Source organism: Anolis sagrei, chromosome Y, assembly GCF_037176765.1.
Source record: "Anolis sagrei isolate rAnoSag1 chromosome Y, rAnoSag1.mat, whole genome shotgun sequence".
Taxonomy (NCBI): domain Eukaryota; kingdom Metazoa; phylum Chordata; class Lepidosauria; order Squamata; family Dactyloidae; genus Anolis; species Anolis sagrei.
In genome coordinates this window covers 18,951,886-18,971,863 of record NC_090035.1, presented here as the reverse complement: position 1 = coordinate 18,971,863, position 19,978 = coordinate 18,951,886, and the positions used below count along the sequence as shown (strand labels likewise).

Here is a 19,978-nt window from a genome sequence, read left to right as displayed (position 1 = left end):
AATGCGTATGTGTAAAATAATTTGAATGGAAGCTTTTTCTGTAATGCTTTGATCATTTTCTTTACTGTAGAATTAACGGAGTTTGAAGTCCCATGGCTCAGTGCACGGAAACTATAGTTTTGAATACAGGCAGTCCTCAAGTTACGAACCAGATAGGTTCTGTAGGTTTGTTCTTAAGTTGAAGAACAGGAACATTTTTAAGTGTAACTCCAGCCCACCTCACTTTCTGTCTCTGTGATAATTAGATTTTCGAAAAGGTGGTTTGTTGTGGAAACAAGGATTGGAGATAAAGCTTCAGTGGAGATCCCTTTTCCCCATGGATAGTAACTCTTCTAGAAGAGAAGAGTTATGGATTTCTCTCACTTCCTGTTCTTAACTAGGAATCGTTTGTAAGTCAGATGTTTGTCACTCAGGAACTGTAATAAGAAGTATATGTACCAGGTCGGGGGGCGGGGGCGTCAGGATTTTAGAGATGCTTAGGTGGGGCAGAGCCAAACAAAAGGTTGGGAACCAGGGATCTACTCTATACTTCCCCTTACAATGGAAAATGCTGCCAGCCAAAGGCTCACCTCTTCCAAACAGCGGGCCTCCTCCTGTTCATTTTCCTTCCCAAATTCCTCCAGTGGGTACTTCAGCCTTGGAAAGGGAGCGATGGGCCAGTCGAAGGACGGGATGTCCAGTTTGTGGATGGCTTTGGAGTGTGTGGCGGCTAAGCAGCCTAAGGAATGGAGCACAGAAAGACATACAAGGTAACAAGGCACCTCAGTCACCATCAATTGCCTGCTTTTGGAAGCGATGCAAGTCCTCTAAACCAGCGTTTCTCAACTTGAGGGTTGGGACCCCTAAGGGGGGTTGCAAGGGGGTGTCAGAGGGGTCGCCAAAGACCATCTGAAACACAGTATTTTCTGTTGTTCATGAGAGTTCTGTGTGGGAAGTTTGGCTCAATTCTATTGTTGGTGAGGATTGGAGTGCTTGTAGGTGAACTATAAATCCCAGCAACTACAACTCCCAATGTCAACCATACAAATGTCAAGATCTATTTTCCCCAAACTCTACCAGTGTTCATATTTGGGCATATTGAGTGTTTGTGCCAAGTTTGGTCCACATAAATCACTGTTTGAGTCTACAGTGCTCTCTGTATGTAGGTGAACTACAACTCCAAACACAAGGTAAATGCCCACCAAACCCTTCCAGGGTTTTCTGTTGGTCATGAGAGTTCTATGTGGGAAATTTGGTTCAATTCCATCATTGGTGGAGTTTGGAATGCTCTTTGATTGCAGGTGAACTATAAATCCCAGCAACCACAGCTCTCAAATGACAAAATCAAATCCTTCCTCCAACTCCACCAGTATTCGAATGTAGGTGCATTGAATATTTGTGCCAAATTGGGTCCAGTGAATGAAAAGACATCCTGCATATCCGATATTTACATTGCGATTCATAACAAAATTACAGTTATGAAGTAGCACAAAAATAATGTTATGGTTGGGAGTCACTACAACATGAATAACTGTATTAACTGTATTAAGAGGTCGCGGCATTACGAAGGTTGAGAAACGTTGCTCTATACCAATGACCATCAAGTTGACTTGGATTTATGAGGACTCTGTGATGGAGAGGCCTACAAGTCACGCTTAAGTCCATGAGTCTGCAAGGCCTCTGCTCAGGTCTTGCAAATTCAGGGCAGCCATAATTTCCATGATCAAATCTATTAATCTACAATGCAGATTGCCCACTACCCTCCGCTTAACCAAGTACAAGCAGTCCCTTAGTTATGAACAAGACAGGTACTGTAGATTGTTCTTAAGTTGAATTTGTTTGTAAGTCGGGACAGGGACATTGTTTAAGTATAACTCCAGCCAAAAATATATACCATTTAGTTCTAAATATCACAGGGAAGGATTAACACTCTTGTGTTTGTTTTGCTTTCTGTGACCCTGTTCAGGAGATTACCTAATCCTAACCCTCACTTTCTGTCCCTGTGATCATTGGATTTTGAGAAATGTGGCTCGTTGTGGAAACAAGGATAAAGTTTCAGTGGAGACACTTTTTCCCCATGTTAATAACTTTTTCAGGAGCAGATTTCCCTTTCGAGGGGGGGGGGGATTCCTCTCACATCCTGTGGTCTCAGCTCCATTCTTAATTCAGGACGGGCTTTAGCACAGCAGGTTAACCACCAGCTGGAGTAAATTTTGCCAATCGAAAGGTTGACAGTTCAAAACCTGAGTCAGGGTGAGCTCCTGGTCGTTAGCCCAGCTTTTGCCTACCTAGCAGTTTGAAAGCAAATGTGAGTAGATAAATAGGTACCACTTTAAAAGAGGGAGATATTTAAGGCACCCAAAAGGAAATGCCAGAAAAATATCAACAATTCAGTCAAGGAGGAAGTTTACAAACAAAGCTCTTTGGCAAGGAAGCGGCGTGACAGCACCCTTTGTGGCTGGAAGTGAGCACAAGCCTCCAAGATGCTGGAGATGGAAATGCCTATATATATATACCTCTATCTATGTACAGTTGTCTGTCTTGAAGGTGTATAACAGCATTGAATGTTTGCCAAATATGTGGTCTGTGATCCGTCCTGAGTCCCCTTTGGGGTGAGAAGGGCGGAATATAAATACTGTAAATAATAAATTGTAAGTTGGATGCTTGTCTGTTTTATTATTTTCTCAAGTGAGTCATCTTTCAATATATCTCACAATGTGGCCAACGTATTAACAGCCCCAGTTTAGCCATCTTGGCATCTAGGGAGGGTTCAGGCTTGGTTTGCTTTTAGACCCATTTATTGGTCTTTTTAGCAGTCTGTGCTATGACGAGAATGACATTCAAATGGGTCTATTTCCTTCCTAACAGCTTTCCTTATGGAGCCTCAGTTGGCACAATGGGTTAAACAATTGTGCTGGCAGGACTGAAGACCGACATGTTGCAGGTTTGAATCCGGGGAGAGTGTGGATGAGCTTCCTCTGTCAGCTCCAGCTCCCCATGCAGGGACATGAGAGAAGCCTCCCACAAGGATGGTAAAACATCAAAACATTCTAGCGTCTCATGGGCAACATCCTTGCAGGTGGCCAATTCTCTCACACCAGAAGCGACTTGTAGTTTCTCAAGTTGCTCTTGACACAGAAAAAAAGTTGTCCTTATTTCACAACCATACAAAGAAATGGAAATATAATGTCATATGTGCAGACAAGGCCCAGTTCAGTCATACACTTCCAGCCAAGTCATATATATAGTATAGACTGTACTACTTTGTGTGAGTAAGCCATGCTTCAGGATAACCTTTCTGATGTAAATAAAAGGAAGAATCTTCTTGCAAGAGGAGAACTAGCATAGCAATGGGATTGCAGGGTTTACTTGGCAAGATTTGTTTAGAATGGGTTTTCTTTTCCCTTCATCTGAGGCTGAGAAAGTGTGACTTGCCCAAGGTCACCCAGTATAGTGATTGCATATTCCTGTATGGCATAAGGGGGTTGGACTGGATGGCCCTTGGGGGACTCTTCTAGGATTCTAGGATTCTAGCCTGCCCACTGGAAGCAACATAGAAACCAATTGTCAAAAGGACCAAGAACAAGAATATGTGCAGGGCAATGCTCAAAAGTACTTCTCCTTTCTTTTATAAGGTCATTTCCTTACCCATGGTCCTTCCATGGAATCCGCCCATAAAGGAAAGCATGCTGTACTCGGGGCAACCGGGAGGCTGAAACCAAAACCGGAGATTAATACCATGACATTGTACAATCTGTCTGTTAGGTGGCAGCATCGCTAGCCGGGATTTTATATATGGATTATATAACTGGCCTAGATAAGGGAATTATTTACTTTCTGTTTGGATTTCAGTATGCACAACACACCAAGGACCAAAAGAAAAGGGCTCAGGGGCAATATCGTGAACCAAACTTTCCACAAAACAACAGCTACATCTGTTCATCCGGCAAGCACTGGGGGTGCATCTACACTGTAAAATTAACGCAGTTTGACATCACTTTAACTGCCATAGCTCAATGCTATGGAATAATGGGATCTGGAGTTTGACATTTTTTAAGCCTTTTCTGCCAAAGAGTGACCAAGCTTTATAGGTCAGGATTCCATAGCTTTCAGTCACGTTGGTTAAAGTGGTTTCAAGCTACATTACTTCTACAGTATAGATGCACATCCTGGGGAGGGGGGTCAGGGCTTGTTGAATAAAGCCTGTGCATGAAACACAGCTTCCCACAAACAGTTTTACTGTAGCATCCCAAAACTCTGGCAGGTGAATCAGGTATCCTTCCTTTACCTGGTTGATCATGCAAGTTTCCAGCTCTTCCTTGGTCACGTTGTTATGGCCCCTTTCTTTGCTCTGGAAATAAAAGGAGGAGAGTTTTCCTATTAGCCATCACAGGCAAAGACTCAAACATGCTGTGGCATATTATGAAGAATATTGGTGTCTAAAGATGGTCATTATACCCTGCTGATTATATTTATCATCCATAGAGGTATGTGAAGTTAAAAAATATCCTCCAAAGATGGTCATTAAAGGAGAGGGAAATAACAACAACAAATAAAACATATAATATAATATAATACTACTAATAATAATATGATATTATAATTATATATTTATATTACATGTAATATTACGAATAATATTACAATATAATGGTATGGTACAATATAGCAATATTTAATGCTGATATTGTACTATGCTAATAATATAACATATTGTATGTATATATACCTTGTAAGCCGCTCTGAGTCCCCTTCGGGGTGAGAAGAGCAGCATATAAATGTTGTAAATAAATAAATAAAATATCTATATAAATAAAAATGTAATGTTAATTTGAGGGATTAACATAACTCAAAAACCACAGGACGAATTGACACCAAATTTGGACACAATACACCTATCAGGCCAATGAGTGACCATCACTCATAAAAACACTAAAAAACACAGCAGAATAGATTTAAAAAAACAAAAAAGCAAAAAGATGCTACAGCGCATGCGCAAAACTGACTCCCCCAGCAAACAAAACACACAACAGCATGTCCACACTCTCTTCTGAACTACAGCTCCCAGCATCCCCTAGGCCAGGCCCTTTAGGAGAAGAGGATGATCCAAATGCACTGCTTCCAAGCTGCAAGCTTTCTTTACCTTGGATTTCTTTGAGAGCATCCCAATCCCTGCATATTTCCAATCCTTATTCCTGGACTACAACTTCCAGCAATCCACCAGATAGATCGATTAGATAGAGATAGATAGGTAGGTAGATAGATTGATCAGGAGGACTGCTGGGAGTTGAAGTCCAAGAATAGGTAGAGAAGGAAGAAAGGGGGGAAAGAGGAAGGGAAACAAAAGGGGGGAAAGGAAGGGAAGAGGAAGAAAAGGAAGGAAGGAAGGAGAGAAGGAAAGGAAAAAAGGGGAGAAAGGAGAGCAAGAAGAAGGAGAGAAAGAGGAAGGTTAGCCACAGCAAGGTGTGAGGGGTACAGCTAGTATTATATAATGTGTAGAAATAAGGTGATGGTCAGCCCTTTCTATTCATTATTGTTAAGGGGACAGAATCCCAGTGAAAATGAAAAACTCAAAATAAACTGCATTTGATCACACCTATTTAGGAATTTCTAGGTCTTCCAGGCCAACTCTGCAGTCGAATTCTGCTGGATGCTGACCATAGGATCGCACTGGGGGACCTAGAGATTTTCAAAAGGAACATTTTAAGCAGAAACATTAAAATCCTAGGGCAAAACGACCCCAACAGTCCGTACTCACTCTGTACCACATGAAGATGGTTTTGAAGGCATTTTCGTTGGAGCAAGACCCACAGGACATGGTGATCACCTGAGACAGACCCTTGGGAGCCACCTGTTAAAAGGACACCAAAGGAAAGGAACAGAGAAGTCTCAGTTCAGAGTACAATGCACATCAACACAAATGCAAAACTCCGCAATAAGATCAATGCTTCTACTGCTGTTTTCCTTTTCTTGATGCCCCCCAATGGCCTGGATACACACTGACTTCTTTGTTTGCAGCATTGCCTCCAGTTGGCTCTGTTCTTCAAAACCAAAAAAAATCTACTATTTAGTTTAACATTTTTGTCCCTTTTCTATATGACACTTATATATCTATTTTTATACGTGGCTCATATGATCACTATGCTCAACTGATGCAAGTACTACCCATGGTCCCTTGCTATCTGATAAGAAATGTGCCCCATTTGGCCAAAATGATAAGGGAACCACTTTTATTTTTCCTCATTATTCAAATTTAAAAATCAATAGGACTTTAGGTATTATGTTTATCTTCTGAAACTGTGCAGATTCGGTGTTGACTTGAGGGTGCATCTACATTGTAGAATGAATGCACTTTGATACCAGTTTAAGTGCTATGGAATCCTGGAAGTTTTAGCTCTACAAGATCTTTAAGCTTCTCTGTCCAAAAGTATGGGTGCCTTGCCAAACTACAACTCCCATAGCACTGAATGGGATTGAAGTAGGGTTAAATGGCACCCATTCTACAGATCTTTAGCTGACTTCAACCTAGCACTCTCTCCAGATATGTCGGACTGCAACTCGCGTCATTCTCTGCAGAAGTCAAGGTGGGAAAGGGTGATGTAGTGAATGGGGTACCCTTGGAGAAAAATGTTTCCCCAAATTCTTTCCCAAGTTGGGTCCCATTTTGCATTGCCTGCAATTCCAGGACATGTAACTGGGTTAGGAACGGTTCAGTGATCCGCTTCGTGGCAATTTCCCTGTTTCTTCTACTTATTTCATTCGAAACATACCGAGAGCAACGATTCCTTTAGCCTGTCAGCAAAGTTTTCCGGAGGCAAAATCCCCAAAGCCGGCCTGTTCACAAAAGTGCTCTGAAAAACAGCAGAAAGCATGTATAAGTAGTGTTCAAATCAGGGTGAGTCCTGCTCTCTTCTGCTTTGGTGAGATCTCACCTAGGATAAATAACCCTGCATCCGGTTCTGGTCGAAGCAATTCAAGAAAGAGATGGAAAAGTTAGAAGGGCCACCAAAATGGTCAAAGGTTTGGAAAACAAGCCCTATGAGAAGAAACTTAGGGAGCTGGGAAGGTTTAGTTTGGAGATGAGAGGTTTGAGAGGAGACATGATAGCCATGTTTAAATATTTGAAAGGATGTCCCATTGAGGAGGGCTCCCTGAACTGCTGACTGAAACGTTGGCGGTTTGAATCTGGGGAGCGGGGTGAGTCCTCACTGTTAGCCCCAGCTCCTGCCAACCTAGCAGTTTGAAAACATGCAAATGTGAGTAGATCAATAGGTACCGCTTCTGCAGGAAGGTAACGGCATTCCGTGCAATCATGTTGGCCACATGACCTTGGAGGTGTCTACGGACAACATCGGCTCTTTGCCCTAGAAATGGAGATGAGCACCACTCCCCAGAGTTGGACACAACCAGACTTAGTGTCAGGGGAAACCTTTACTTTTACTACCCATTGAGGAGAGGTCAATTTTGTTTTCTGTTGCTTTGGAGACTAGGATACAATAGGGTCATAGCTTCAAAAGGCAGAAAAGGAAATGACACCTAAACATCAGGAAGAACTTCCTGACAGTAAGAGCTGTTTGAGAGTGGAACATGCTGCTCTTGAGTGGAATCTCTGGTGTTTTGTGGCAGAGACTAAGTGGTCATCTGCTGGGAAAGTTTGGATTGTGTCTTCCTGTCTGGCAGAAGAGGGTTGGACTGGCTGGCACTTACAGGTCTATGGAATATGGACTGGGAGAATAATGGTGTTCAGTGGTGGAATATGACAATTGTTGTCTCGTGGAGTCTTCTTCTCTAGAGGCTGGATGACCATCTGTCAAGAGGGTTTGGTTGGTGTCTTCCTGCATGGCTGAATGAGGATGAACTGGATGGCCCTTGGGATTCCTTCCAACTCTGACGTTATGATTTGACTCCCTCCTTCCTGGGAGAAGACTAAGCAAGAGATCCTGGTTCCAACTCCCAAAACAGTGTTTCCCAAACTTCCAGATGTTTGGGACTTCAGCTCCCAGAATCCCTGATCATTGGACAAGATAGTCGAGGCTTCTGGGAGCTTCAAGTCCAAAGCACTTGAAGAACTAGAGTTTCCTGGTGACTGGAAAAAGAGAATATAAAAAAGGAAGAGCAAAACCCTGGAATCCAGGACTCTTCATAACCAAATGTGGCCCAGCTGCTATTCCGGAATTGCTCTGCTAATAACCCTTCTTTTTTTAGCAAAGTGCTATTGGATTTCCACTGGGTATGGGCTGAATCCATTGTCCTAAGTTCAGGGGTCAAATTGTCAGCTGGTGAGTGAAATGATCATTTGGTCAGAAATCGAAAAGACCAACGAACGCCCTGCTGTTATCTTTTGCATTGCGAGAAGAGCAATGAGCAAGATGTCTTTTTGGGACTGGAGATCCTCATGTCTCCCAAAGCAAACATGACACTGTGATTTGGGATTTATGATTGATTAGCCATCCCCTGCCACGCGTTGCTATGGCCCAGTCTGTGTATATGTGTTTTATGTGTGTATATATGTGTGTATATATTTGTGTATATGTGTATATATGTGTGTGTGTTTGCATATATATGTGTGTGTGTGCGGTTTTGTGCATGCGTTGTAATGTGTGGGGTTTTTTTTTTGGCCTTTTAAGTCTCTTCTACTGTGTTTTTCAGAGTTTTTATGAGTGATGGTCACTTGTTGGCCTGATAGGTGTATTGTGTCCAAATTTGGTGTCAATTCGCCCAGTGGTTTTTGAGTTATGTTAATCCCACAAACAAACATTACATTTTTATTTATATACACTAGTTGTCCCCTGCCACACGTTTCTGTGTGTATATATGTGTTTGCGTATATATATGTGGTTTTGCGCATGCATTGTAATGGATTTTTTTTGTTTTTTGGCTTTTCAAGTCCCTTGTGCTGTGTTCTTCAGTGTTTTTCTGGGGGATGGTCACTCGTTAGCCTGATAGGTATATTGTGTCCAAATTTGGTGTCAATTCGTCCACTGTGTTTTGAGTTAAGTTAATCCCACAAACAAACATTAAATTTTTATTTATATAGATTAACCACCCCCTGCCATGCGTTGCTGTGGCCCAGTCTGTGTATATGTGTTTTTTGTATATATATGTGTGGGATTAACACATATACACATATATTTGTGTATATGTGTATCTATGTGGTTTTGTGCATGTGTTGTAATGTATTTTTATTTTTTGGCATTTCAAGTCCCTTCTGTTGGGTTTTTCAGTGTTTTTATGAGTGATGGTTACTTGTTGGCCTGATAGGTGTATTGCGTCCAAATTTGGTGTCAATTTGCCCAGTGGTTTTTGAGTTATGTTAATCCCACAAATGAATATTACATTTTTATTTATATAGGTTTCAGGGACAAAACCAACAAACACATAAAAATCAATAGACTTTAGGGATTTTGTTTCTTTTGGAAGAGGGTCCTTACCAGATTCTGGGGTTGCTGGAGAAGTTTCAGCAGAGCCGGATGGTTGTAACCTAGAGCAAAACAAGAGGGAGAATTTTCACCGCTTTCAAAAAAATCGAATTCACAATTCTTCAACTGTCAGCCAGAAAACATATTGTTGCACCCCACCCATTTAACATTTCTCAAAAGCAGAACCTTTGCCAGCTGCCTTTCCAAGAAGCACAGGGAGGAAAAGGCACAAGACTTCAAAAGCCGTTCTCTGGGGGGAAACAAGACATATCCGTATCGACTTCAAATGTAATTGGTGACACACCATTCACTGCCCAGCCCTTCTCCTTTTCTCCATTTGCATTTTTAATTAAGGTAGAAATGACGAGGAACGAAGAAACCCCGGGGAAGTGACACAAATCATGGCTCTGATGTTATTTAACTAGTATGCAATTCTGAAGGATATTACAAGGCCTCTGTCATGTGCATATCGTGTTGTGCCTTCAAGTCTCAAGCTGACTGATGGCGACCCCCTAAATTGATGGTGCTTATCCCAAAAGTCAAATACATTAACATCATGGTGGGTCTCTGGAGGAGATGGGCCCAACTCTAGTATATGCAGATATTACAGTGATAGCCACTTCTGAATCTGCCAAAGATCGGACTACAATTCCCATCTGATGCCTGGAAAGGATGGAAGCTGTAGTCATGGGGAACAAAAGGTGGCCAATTGCTGGCCTAGAAGGCCCATCCCCAATTGCTGAGATGTAATAGAGCTGGTTGTCCATATTTGCGGGGCAGACTTTTGTGGATTCACAGATGTTATTAATATGGTCTCCCTAAGGATATCTAGGAGCCCCCGGTGGTGCAGTGAGTTAAAGAGCTGAGTTGCTGAGCTTGTTGACCGAAAGGTCACAGGTTCGAATCTGGGGAGCGGCGTGAGCTTCCGCTGTCAGCCCCAGCTTCTGTCAACCTAGCAGTTTGAAAGCATGCAAAATGTGAGTAGATCAATAGGTAGCGCTCCGGTGGGAAGGTAACGGCGCTCCATGCAGTCATGCCGGCCACATGACCTTGGAGGTGTCTACAGACAACACTGGCTCTTCTGCTTGGAAATGGCGATGAGCACCACACCCCAGAGTTGGACACGACTGGACTTAATGTCAGGGTATCTACCTAAGGATATCTAGAAAGTGTCACCCTATGGTAAACATCTAGCAGAAGTTGCACTGGAAGACTTAAAGATTCCCAAAGAAAACATGTCTTTAGGCCAGAGCTTTCCAAACTTTCCATGTTGATGGTATGCATTTTAGACATGCATCATTTTGCAATTTAATAATAATAATAATAATAATAATAATAATACTTTATTTATATACCCCTCTATCTCCCCGAGGGGGCCTCTGAGCAGTTTCCAAGTAACATCACCGAAACATACAAAGTAAACAGCATAACACAAAATTAACAAAACAACATAAGCATAAAATTACCACAATATGGACCAGAGGTTAAACCAACCCCTCATAAGAGTTTCATACGATATATATATATATAGTACTAGCCGTCCCCTGCCATGTGTTGCTGTGGCCGAGTCTGTTTATATGTGTTTTGTGTGTGTATATATTTGTGTAAATGTGTATATGTGTGTTTGTGTGTGTGTGTGTGTATATATATATATGTGTGTGTGTGTGTGTGTGTGTGTGGTTTTGCGCATGCGTTGTAATGTATTTTTTGTTTTTTGGCTTTTTAAGTCTTCTCTGTTGTGTTTTTCAGTGTTTTTATGAGTGATGGTCACTTGTTGGCCTGATAGGTGTATTGTGTCCAAATTTGTTGTCAATTCGTATAGTGGTTTTTGAGTTATGTTAATCCCACAAACAAACATTACATTTTCATTTATATAAATATATTGAACAATGTGTAATATATATAAGTTTCATGTAATCTTTACTGTAGAGGAGCCCCCGGTGGTGCAATGGGTTAAACCCTTGTGCCAGCAGGACTGAGGACTGACAGATCAGCAGTTCAAATCTGGGGAGAGCGGGCTGAGTTCCCTCTGTCAGCTCCAACTCCCCATGTGACGACATGAGAGAAGCCTCCCACAAGAATGGTAAAAAATCCAACATCTGGGCATCCCTGGGTGACGTCCTTGCAAACGGCCAATTCTCTCACACCAGAAGCGACTTGCAGTTTCTCAAGTTGCTTCTGACAAAAAAAACCTTTACTGTATAAATAAGGTTTGGAATTTTTTTTCCTTTACACTTACTGTACTGCAGTTGATTCTTGTATAATTTCCTCTACAATCACACCATATGATTCATCACACATATACTGGTTGTATATATAAAATGGGGCATGAATGTTGCCAGGGAGCATGTAAGATGGTTCAAAGGCTCAAACTGGATGCACAATACTGAAATGTCAGAGACTGCAGCCAAGGTCTGTGGGAGACACTAAGAATTATGGAGCCTTGTGACAAACTCAAGACTGCTTTACTGGGGTGTGAAAGATAATAAGCATAATTTAGAATCTGATAAATGGGAAGTCGAAGTAGGCCCTCAAAGATGCACCAGACGGTTGGTTCTCCTCCTAATTGTAGACAGAACATTCTGAATAAGCAATTGCTGCCCAAATAGTTGGGGAATGAATCATTCATCCTGGCATGAATTCAAAGAAAAAAGACCAATACAGGTTGAGTCTCCCTTATCTGGAATTTCCACAATGTTCCAAAATAATAATAATAATAATAATAATAATAATACCTTATTTATACCCCGCTACCATCTCCCCAAGGGACTCGGTGCGGCTTACATGAGGCCGATCCCATAGAACAATAATAATAAAAGCAATAACAAAACATCAATACAAAACAATCAAAATAAATATCACAAACAAAAAATAAACAATAAACAGTAACAGTAACAGTAACGACAAGCATTTAAAAACCTATGGCTGGGCTAAATTAAAAATTAAAAAATAATGCTGGGCATGAACAAGGTAATATACTGAGATAGAATTTGTCTATATTTTTTTTGTGTCAGGAGCGACTTGAGAAACTGCAAGTCACTTTTGGTGAGAGAGGATTGGCCATCTGCAAGGACATTGCCCAGGGGACACCTGGATGTTTTTATCATCCTGTGGGAAGCTTCTCCCATGTCCCCGCATGAGAAGCTGGAGCTGACAGACGGGAGCTCACCCTGCTCCCTGGATTCAAATTGTCGATCTTTCAGTCAGCACTCCTGCTGGCAGTATGTATATGCAAGCATTCCAAAATCTGATTTTAAAAAAATTCGAAATCCAAACCACTTCTGGCCGCAAAGTTTCTCAGATAAATGGAGAATCAACCTCTATTGATGTGCAAAGGGCATCCTTACAATAAAAAAGTTGGAAATGGCCCGTTTGCCTTTACTAATTACACATTCATCCTTGCCCAGCTTGAATTGTTTTGCACGTTCAATGGCATTTTAACAGTTCAGCCAACAGCGCTGGCATTAGCTCCTATATAAACAGAGCTTGCAATTTTCAGAGTAGGAATCAATATATAACAACTTGTGATATTTCTGTCTTGTTGACAACAAATTAGCTGCGTAGTTGGTGCTGTTCCAGCAGCGTCCTCTGAACGATTCAGACAGAACAGCATGGACCCAGCGGCTAGAAAAATACCAGTACACTCCATGGCCGTTAATCTGCATTCCTTCCCTTCGGGGTCTTGGATGCCAGCCCATTTCCACTCCTGGAAGGCTTGTGTAAGAAGGGTAAACTCTTATCTCCAGAGTTTGTGTAATTCCTTTTCTGTTCCTTGACCACCGCCATGAACATCCTCACTAAGAACATCAAATCATAGCATTCCATGACCGGCTATCACTACTAACTGGTTGACCCCAAGCAGCCTGGTCTGCATGATGGGAGTTGTGATCCCATGGGGCTCGGGGAACTTGTTATCAAATTGGGGGTGCTGGTTCATATCTGCTCTCCACTTTTCTTCTCACTTTTAGGGTAAATGTCTACCTTGGGCTTGTAGATCAATAATCAGCATGCTCAGTTTGCAGGTTTACAGGTTAAATGATATGGTATTAAAGTAAAAGAGATGAAGAAGGAACAGGAAAACAAGTAAACCAGTTTATTTTGCATGTCAGAAGTGACTTGAGAAACTGCAAGTAGCTTCTGGTGTGAGAGAATTGGCTGTCCGCAAGGACATTGCCCGGGGGATGCTCGGATGTTTTACCATCCTGTGGGAAGCTTCTCTCATGTCCCCACATGAGAAGGTGGAGCTGACAGATGGGAGCTCACCCCACTCCCCGGATCTGAACTGCCGACCTTTTGGTCAGAAGTCCTTCTGACACAAGGGTTTAACCCTCTGCACCACCAGAGACTTCAAGTAAATCAGTGAAACTCATTTATCCGTTCTTGGAAAATTAAGTCACAGTTCGTACAAACTTATTTCTAAGTTCCAGTTGATTGCTAGGGGGATGCGCTTAGCAAAATAGTTTAATTTTTGGTGCTATGTTGCATCTTAATGGTATTTAATTTTAATAGGCAAGACCTAGATGCCAGGTGTGTATATTGTAATATGTGCTTTTATGGATGTATTTTAACTATGTTGTGCCCTGCCTCGAACAGTAAGGAGAGATGGGTAATAAATAAAAAATGTTATGATTGTTATTGTTATTGTTATTATTTGTATATGCAGCTTTTATAATGTTCATTTATGTTCTTGCTCTTCTATATTGTTTTATATCATTTATTTATTTGTTTATTTACTGCATTTGTATACCGCCTTTCTAAGCCAGAGGCGACTCAAGGCGGTTCACAATCGGAAGCGATTCGGTGCCATAACAATATCAGGATTCAGTTATAAACAATTATAAAACAGTTATAGAAACAGTGCAACATTAAAAATATAAAAACAATAATATCTATAAAACAAATCCTCAACGTCTCCTTATTGAAATCGTGATCCAATTACATTGTCAAACATTCCATGATTCATTTTCGTCTAATTATGCTCCAGTAGAAAAAACCTGCTCGAAAAGCCAGGTCTTGACCATCTTGCGGAACGTTAGAAGGGAGGGAGCTGATCTTATATCCCTGGGGAGGGCGTTTCATAGCCAAGGGGCCACCACTGAGAAGGCCCTGTCTCTCAACCCCACCAAACGCATCTGTGAGGAAGGCGGGATCAAGAGCAGGGCCTCCCCAGACGATCTTAAAGTCCTAGATGGTTCATAAGGAGAGATACGTTCGGATAGGTAAACCGAACCAGAATCATTTGCTCTTTTATATTGCTTTATATAGTTGCTCTTTTGCCAGGCTTTAGCACAGCAGGTCAATCACCAAGCGGCAATAAATCTTGCCAACTGGAAGGTTGATAGTTCGAACCCCAGGTCAGGAGCGCCTGACCTTTAGCCCAGCTTTTTAGCAGTTTCAAAACAAATGTGAGTAGATTAATAGGAACCGCATTAAAATGGGGAAGTATTTAGGCACAGCGTTTAGATCAGAAAAAAGGAAGAAGTTTGTAAACAAAGAAAGCTCTTCGGCAAGGAGATGGAATGACAGCACCCCCCTGTGGCCAGAACTGAGCACAGCCTCCAAAGATGCCGAAAGATGGGAAAGCCTATATATACCTCTATCTGTTGTCTGTCTTGTCATTGTATAATCGGCACTGAATGTTTGCTGTATATGTGTTCTGTGATCCACCCTGAGTCCCCTTTGGGGTGAGAAGGGCAGAATATAAATACTGTAAATAAGTAAATATTGTATAATAAGATATGTTTTATAACATAATATTGTCTAATATAACATATTGTCTAATATAATATTTCATATTACATTGTTGCTCTTTTGCATCCTTTACCACATTCAATTATTGATGCACTCCTGGAGTAGGTAGTGCACTTAGGTGCATTCCACAGCATTACCACGAATGATCTCGGAAGACAACAACCTGAACCTGACGGCCTACGAATCCCAATTGGCCCTATTTCCTTTAGCTGTTTTCCTGATAAGATTCTTTCACCTGAAGGCTGTCTTGTAATATTTAGCCAGCAATATAGAAACACTTCTAAGCGATGCTCATGAGGCAGCCTTACCTATTGGGATGGAAGAAATCTGAGAGTAGAGGTCTAACATCCGGTTGCCATCGACATCGACGAGGTAATTCCCCCGGCTTTCCTCGTAGTTGCAGAAAAAGTGCACGGCTTCAGCATTCTTGGAGAGACAAGAAAGGAAAGGGTTTGCCTTGAGCAGCAATTTCTGTGAGGCAGCAGCGAGGTCTTGGAGGACACCTTAAGTCAAGCCTGATGGCTTCAGGTACAATAGATGATTTCTCAGTGGCTGAACGTGTTGGTTTTGGTACATGAAATGTGTCACCTTGGGTCAACCCTACCACATCTAGGGACCCACAGGTTGAGAACCACTGGATTACACAATACTTCCCTTACATAGGGAGGACCTATGGAATCCTAGGGAGATATTTCTAGATTCTCCAGCACCAATCTTTGGTCAACGTCTGATGGAAGTCAATACTGGAGGACCCAAAGATTCCAAGACAGAGGTTCTCTCATGCCAAAGATAATACACACACTTGTGCCCCTAACACAGAAAATATGGAGAGACATATTTATTATAGTATGGCTCCATCCCTTGGAGTGCTTCCAGATTAGGCTTTTAGTCCCTCTGCAACTTCTCAAAGGATTCAGCTAGAAAGATTTGGGAGTAAAACGCTACAAGGCATTTGAGATGTCAATAAATTACCTGAATTCCATTCAACTGTTTCATTAGTTCCTGAAAAAATAAGAAAAGAAGAGCACCGTGAACTTAAGTAATTGTCATTCTGGCTTCAACAAACCAATCTTAGAATGGAACTGTTTGGATCACAAAAGTATTAGATTCAGAAGAAAGGCCTTCTATGAAACTCTAGAGAATGTAAGGTGCGTCTACACTGTAGAATTAATGCAGTTCGGCCACTTTAACTGCTATGGAATCCTGGGAGTTGTAGTTTCGTGGTGCATGAGTCCTCTTTGACAGAGAAGGCAAAAGACCAAGTAAAACTACAAATTCTTTGATTCCATAGCACTGAGCCATAGCAGTTAAAGTGCCAGGCTTTAGCACAGCAGGTTAACTGCCAGCTGCAGTAAACATTGCCAACCAAGAGGTTGACAGCAGTGCCAAAGTGCATTAAGTCTTCGGTGTTTATACTAGAAGGCAAACATGACACAATCTGCCCCTTCTATAGGATTTAACTAGTTTTTATTGCTGCTTTGCATCCTTTATATTGTCCTTGCTGCTTGTAAGTGAGAAGCAAGGAGTCACTTAGGCAATAGTCACCCCCATTCTTGATATTTCACCAGGCATCACATAACTTTTGCATTGAAAAAGAACGGAAGGTTGATTATGCCTTCAAAAGCACACATTCTGTGAGGTTGTTTTGTTCCTGGAGGCATTCGGAATGCAAATCCAAGACGATTATTTTTCTTCCAGCAGTCTCCCTTTTATGCAAAGGTCCCCAAAGTGTTCCAGAGGGATTATTCTACGGAAAAATGTGCATGGAACTTGTCCAAAAAACCCTATGTGCTGTTGAAGGCTTTCATGACCAGAATCAATAGGTTGCTGTGAGTTTTCTGGGCTGGATGGCCATGTTGCAGAAGCATTCTCTCCTGACATTTCTCCCACATCTATGACAGGCATCCTCAGATGTGGTGAGGTCTGTTGGAAACCAGGCAAATGAGGTTTAGATATCTGTGGAATGCCCAAGGTGGGAGAGAGAACTCTTGTCTGGAACATGGCCGTACAGCCCGGAAAACTCACAGCAACCCAGTGATTCCAGCCATGAAAGCCTTCGACAACACATCGAACATCTCTACGGGGAGAAACTGTTACAAGACACACGGATATTGGAAAAACTAAGGACCAGGAAAGCACATATACTGTGCTTCCTGACTTTCCTTCTACGCTGCAGAGACACAGATACTATTCCACAATTTCTCACAGCCAAAAGGACTTTCAAAACACGATAGGCTCACCGTATTTACGACCGCCTGGAACACAACCTCTTACGAGAGAGGATTCACACTATCCTCCAGGCAGGAAGCAGCCAGGCTTTGAAGCTGCAAGGCCATTCAATGCTAATCAAGCTGGGGGAATTCAGACAGGAAACAAAGAGGGCCAGCTAATACATCCCAACAAAGGATTCCCCCTGGCAGGAAGCTGGCAGACTTTGAAGCTGCAAGGCCATTCAACACTAATCAAGGTGGCCAATTGAAACATTCACACTTGTCTCAAGCAGACAAGCGTTCTTTCTCCCACTCAGGACATTCCACTTGCCTAGTTTCCAACAGACCTCACAACCTAATAGGATGCCTGCCATATATGTGGGTGAAACGTCAGGAGAGAATGCTTCTGGAACATGGCCATTCAGCATAGAAAACTCACAGCAACCCAACTCTATGTGCCTTCTTCTGCAGAAAAAACTGCCTCAGGGACGTTCCAGGACGTCCGAATCCCAGGAGCAAATGGCAAAAGTGATTCTTTCCCAACTCTCACACACATTTGGACAGTGTATATCTCACTTCGGGAAATGAAGTAGTTCAAAAGGGGATCAATATATATATATCAGTTTACCCGAGATCTGGGACCAGGGACTTCGGTCTTCATAAGAGGCCCATCGTAATCAAACTCCACATCAATCTTTGCTGCTGCTTGACTGATGCCTCGGTGCCCTGCAAATCATATGGAATGAAATGTTTATTATTTTACTTTATTATCATTATTATTACATTTATTATTTTACTCTATTATTATTATTACATCATTTTACTTTATTATTGTTATTATTACATTTATTATTTTGCTCTCTTTATTATTATTGGAAGGATACATATGCACATTTACATTGAAGAATGTTAGAATAATGGTTTAATCAGAGTTGGCCAGTTTTATCTTAAATTACAGTTTTACGTAAATATTCCAAAACATTTAACCTACTGATGCCTCAATTAACGCAAATTTTTGTTTTTTTAAAATTTTTATTTTGTTTTACCAGTAGCCACTGCATTTCCCACCCTCGGCTTATACTCGAGTCAATACATTTTCCCTTTTTTTGTAGTAAAATTAGGTGCCTCAGCTTATATTTGGGTCGGCTTATACACCTCACTCGAGAGCAGTACGTGTGAAAAAGATCTTGGAGTCCTCGTGGACAGCAAGTTAAAAATGAGCAAACAATGTGATGTGGCGGCAAAAAAGCCAATGGGATTTTGGCCTGCATCAATAGGAGCATAGTGTCTAGATCTAGGGAAATAATGCTACCCCTCTATTCTGCTTTGGTTAGACCACACCTGGAATACTGTGTCCAATTCTGGGCACCACAATTCAAGAGAGATATTGACAAGCTAGAATGTGTCCAGAGGAGGGCGACTAAAATGATCAAGGGTCTGGAGAACAAGCCCTATGAAGAGCGGCTTAAGGAGCTAGGCATGTTTAGCCTGAAGAAGAGAAGGCTGAGAGGAGACATGATAGCCATGTATAAATATGTGAGAGGAAGACACAGGGAGCAGGGAGTAAGCTTGTTTTCTGCTTCCCTGAAGACTAGGACACGAAACAATGGCTTCAAACTACAAGAAAGGAGATTCCATCTGAACATGAGGAAGAACTTCCTGACTGTGAGAGCCGTTCAGCAGTGGAACTCTCTGCCCCGGAGTGTGGTGGAGGCTCCTTCTTTGGAAGCTTTTAAACAGAGGCTGGATGGCCATCTGTCAGGGGTGATTTGAATGCAATATTCCTGCTTCTTGGCAGAATGGGAGTTGGACTGGATGGCCCATGATGGTCCAACTCTTTGATTCTATGATTCTAGTAAATACGATAATTTTAAAAACAATTTAATTTTTTAATCAGGAGTGTACAAGTTAAAATATAATTAAAATAAAACAATGAAAATGACATGGAAAAGCTAGACAGCCTGCATTTAGATACAGCCGAGGTCACTTTAGTTCAATAGCTCTCTCTTTACTTGACCAACCTCACAGGGCTGTTGTTCAGGTAAATTAGGGAAGAAGGGATAAATATGATAAAAATAAAACAAATCCCTTTGAGCAAAGCCGGACTTGTTTCTGGGGATACAATCAGACACCTTGTGTGTGGCCATGCTAAATGAATATAAAAGGATCAACAATAACCACAATAGTTTTGAGTGAGAATGTTAATAGATACACAAAACAACAAAGATGTCCTTAAGAAAGGCTGCCCTGCCATCCCAGAACATTGTCCGAATGGCACTTTTTTCCAAGAAATGCAATGTTCAGCTAAGCAAGTAAACACCTCTTACGCAACTTTATTTATTCCGTGCGGAAGGGGTAATACAAGTTGCAGCTGAGGATGAAAGAGCGACGGAGTTTGCACCCATTGAACTCCCCTTTGGCACTCTTCCTGGGACCAAAAAGCCTCTCCGTTCCTTAAGGGTCACAAATCCAAAGGGAAGACTTTGGATCAGCTCTGAGTCTGATTTTGCTTACAGAATAAGACTGGCTAGGCTTTAAGAAGAACTCTTGCAAGCTGAACATATTTTTTCTGGAGCAGATGGGGAAACGTTACAGTTCAAGAGCAAGCCAACGGGTGGA

At 41.7% G+C, this 19,978-nt stretch overlaps 1 protein-coding gene across 3 annotated transcripts in view; it reads right to left on the bottom strand.

The window, feature by feature from the left end:
- LOC137095160 (4-aminobutyrate aminotransferase, mitochondrial) overlaps positions 1–19,978 on the bottom strand; it is a 57,742-nt gene that overhangs the window by 15,824 nt on the left and 21,940 nt on the right. For all 3 annotated transcript variants that reach the window (XR_010908800.1, XM_067461492.1, XM_067461493.1), the window contains exons 3-11: positions 17,988–18,085; positions 16,122–16,151; positions 15,458–15,575; positions 9,411–9,460; positions 6,750–6,830; positions 5,738–5,830; positions 4,268–4,330; positions 3,628–3,691; positions 570–718 (exon numbers count right to left, since the gene is read on the bottom strand). Coding sequence is in view for 2 of the 3 variants with exons in the window: in XM_067461492.1 (XP_067317593.1) it covers positions 570–718; positions 3,628–3,691; positions 4,268–4,330; positions 5,738–5,830; positions 6,750–6,830; positions 9,411–9,460; positions 15,458–15,575; positions 16,122–16,151; positions 17,988–18,085 (746 nt within the window). In the remaining variant the exon portion in view is untranslated. The remainder of the gene's footprint in view (positions 1–569; positions 719–3,627; positions 3,692–4,267; positions 4,331–5,737; positions 5,831–6,749; positions 6,831–9,410; positions 9,461–15,457; positions 15,576–16,121; positions 16,152–17,987; positions 18,086–19,978) is intronic.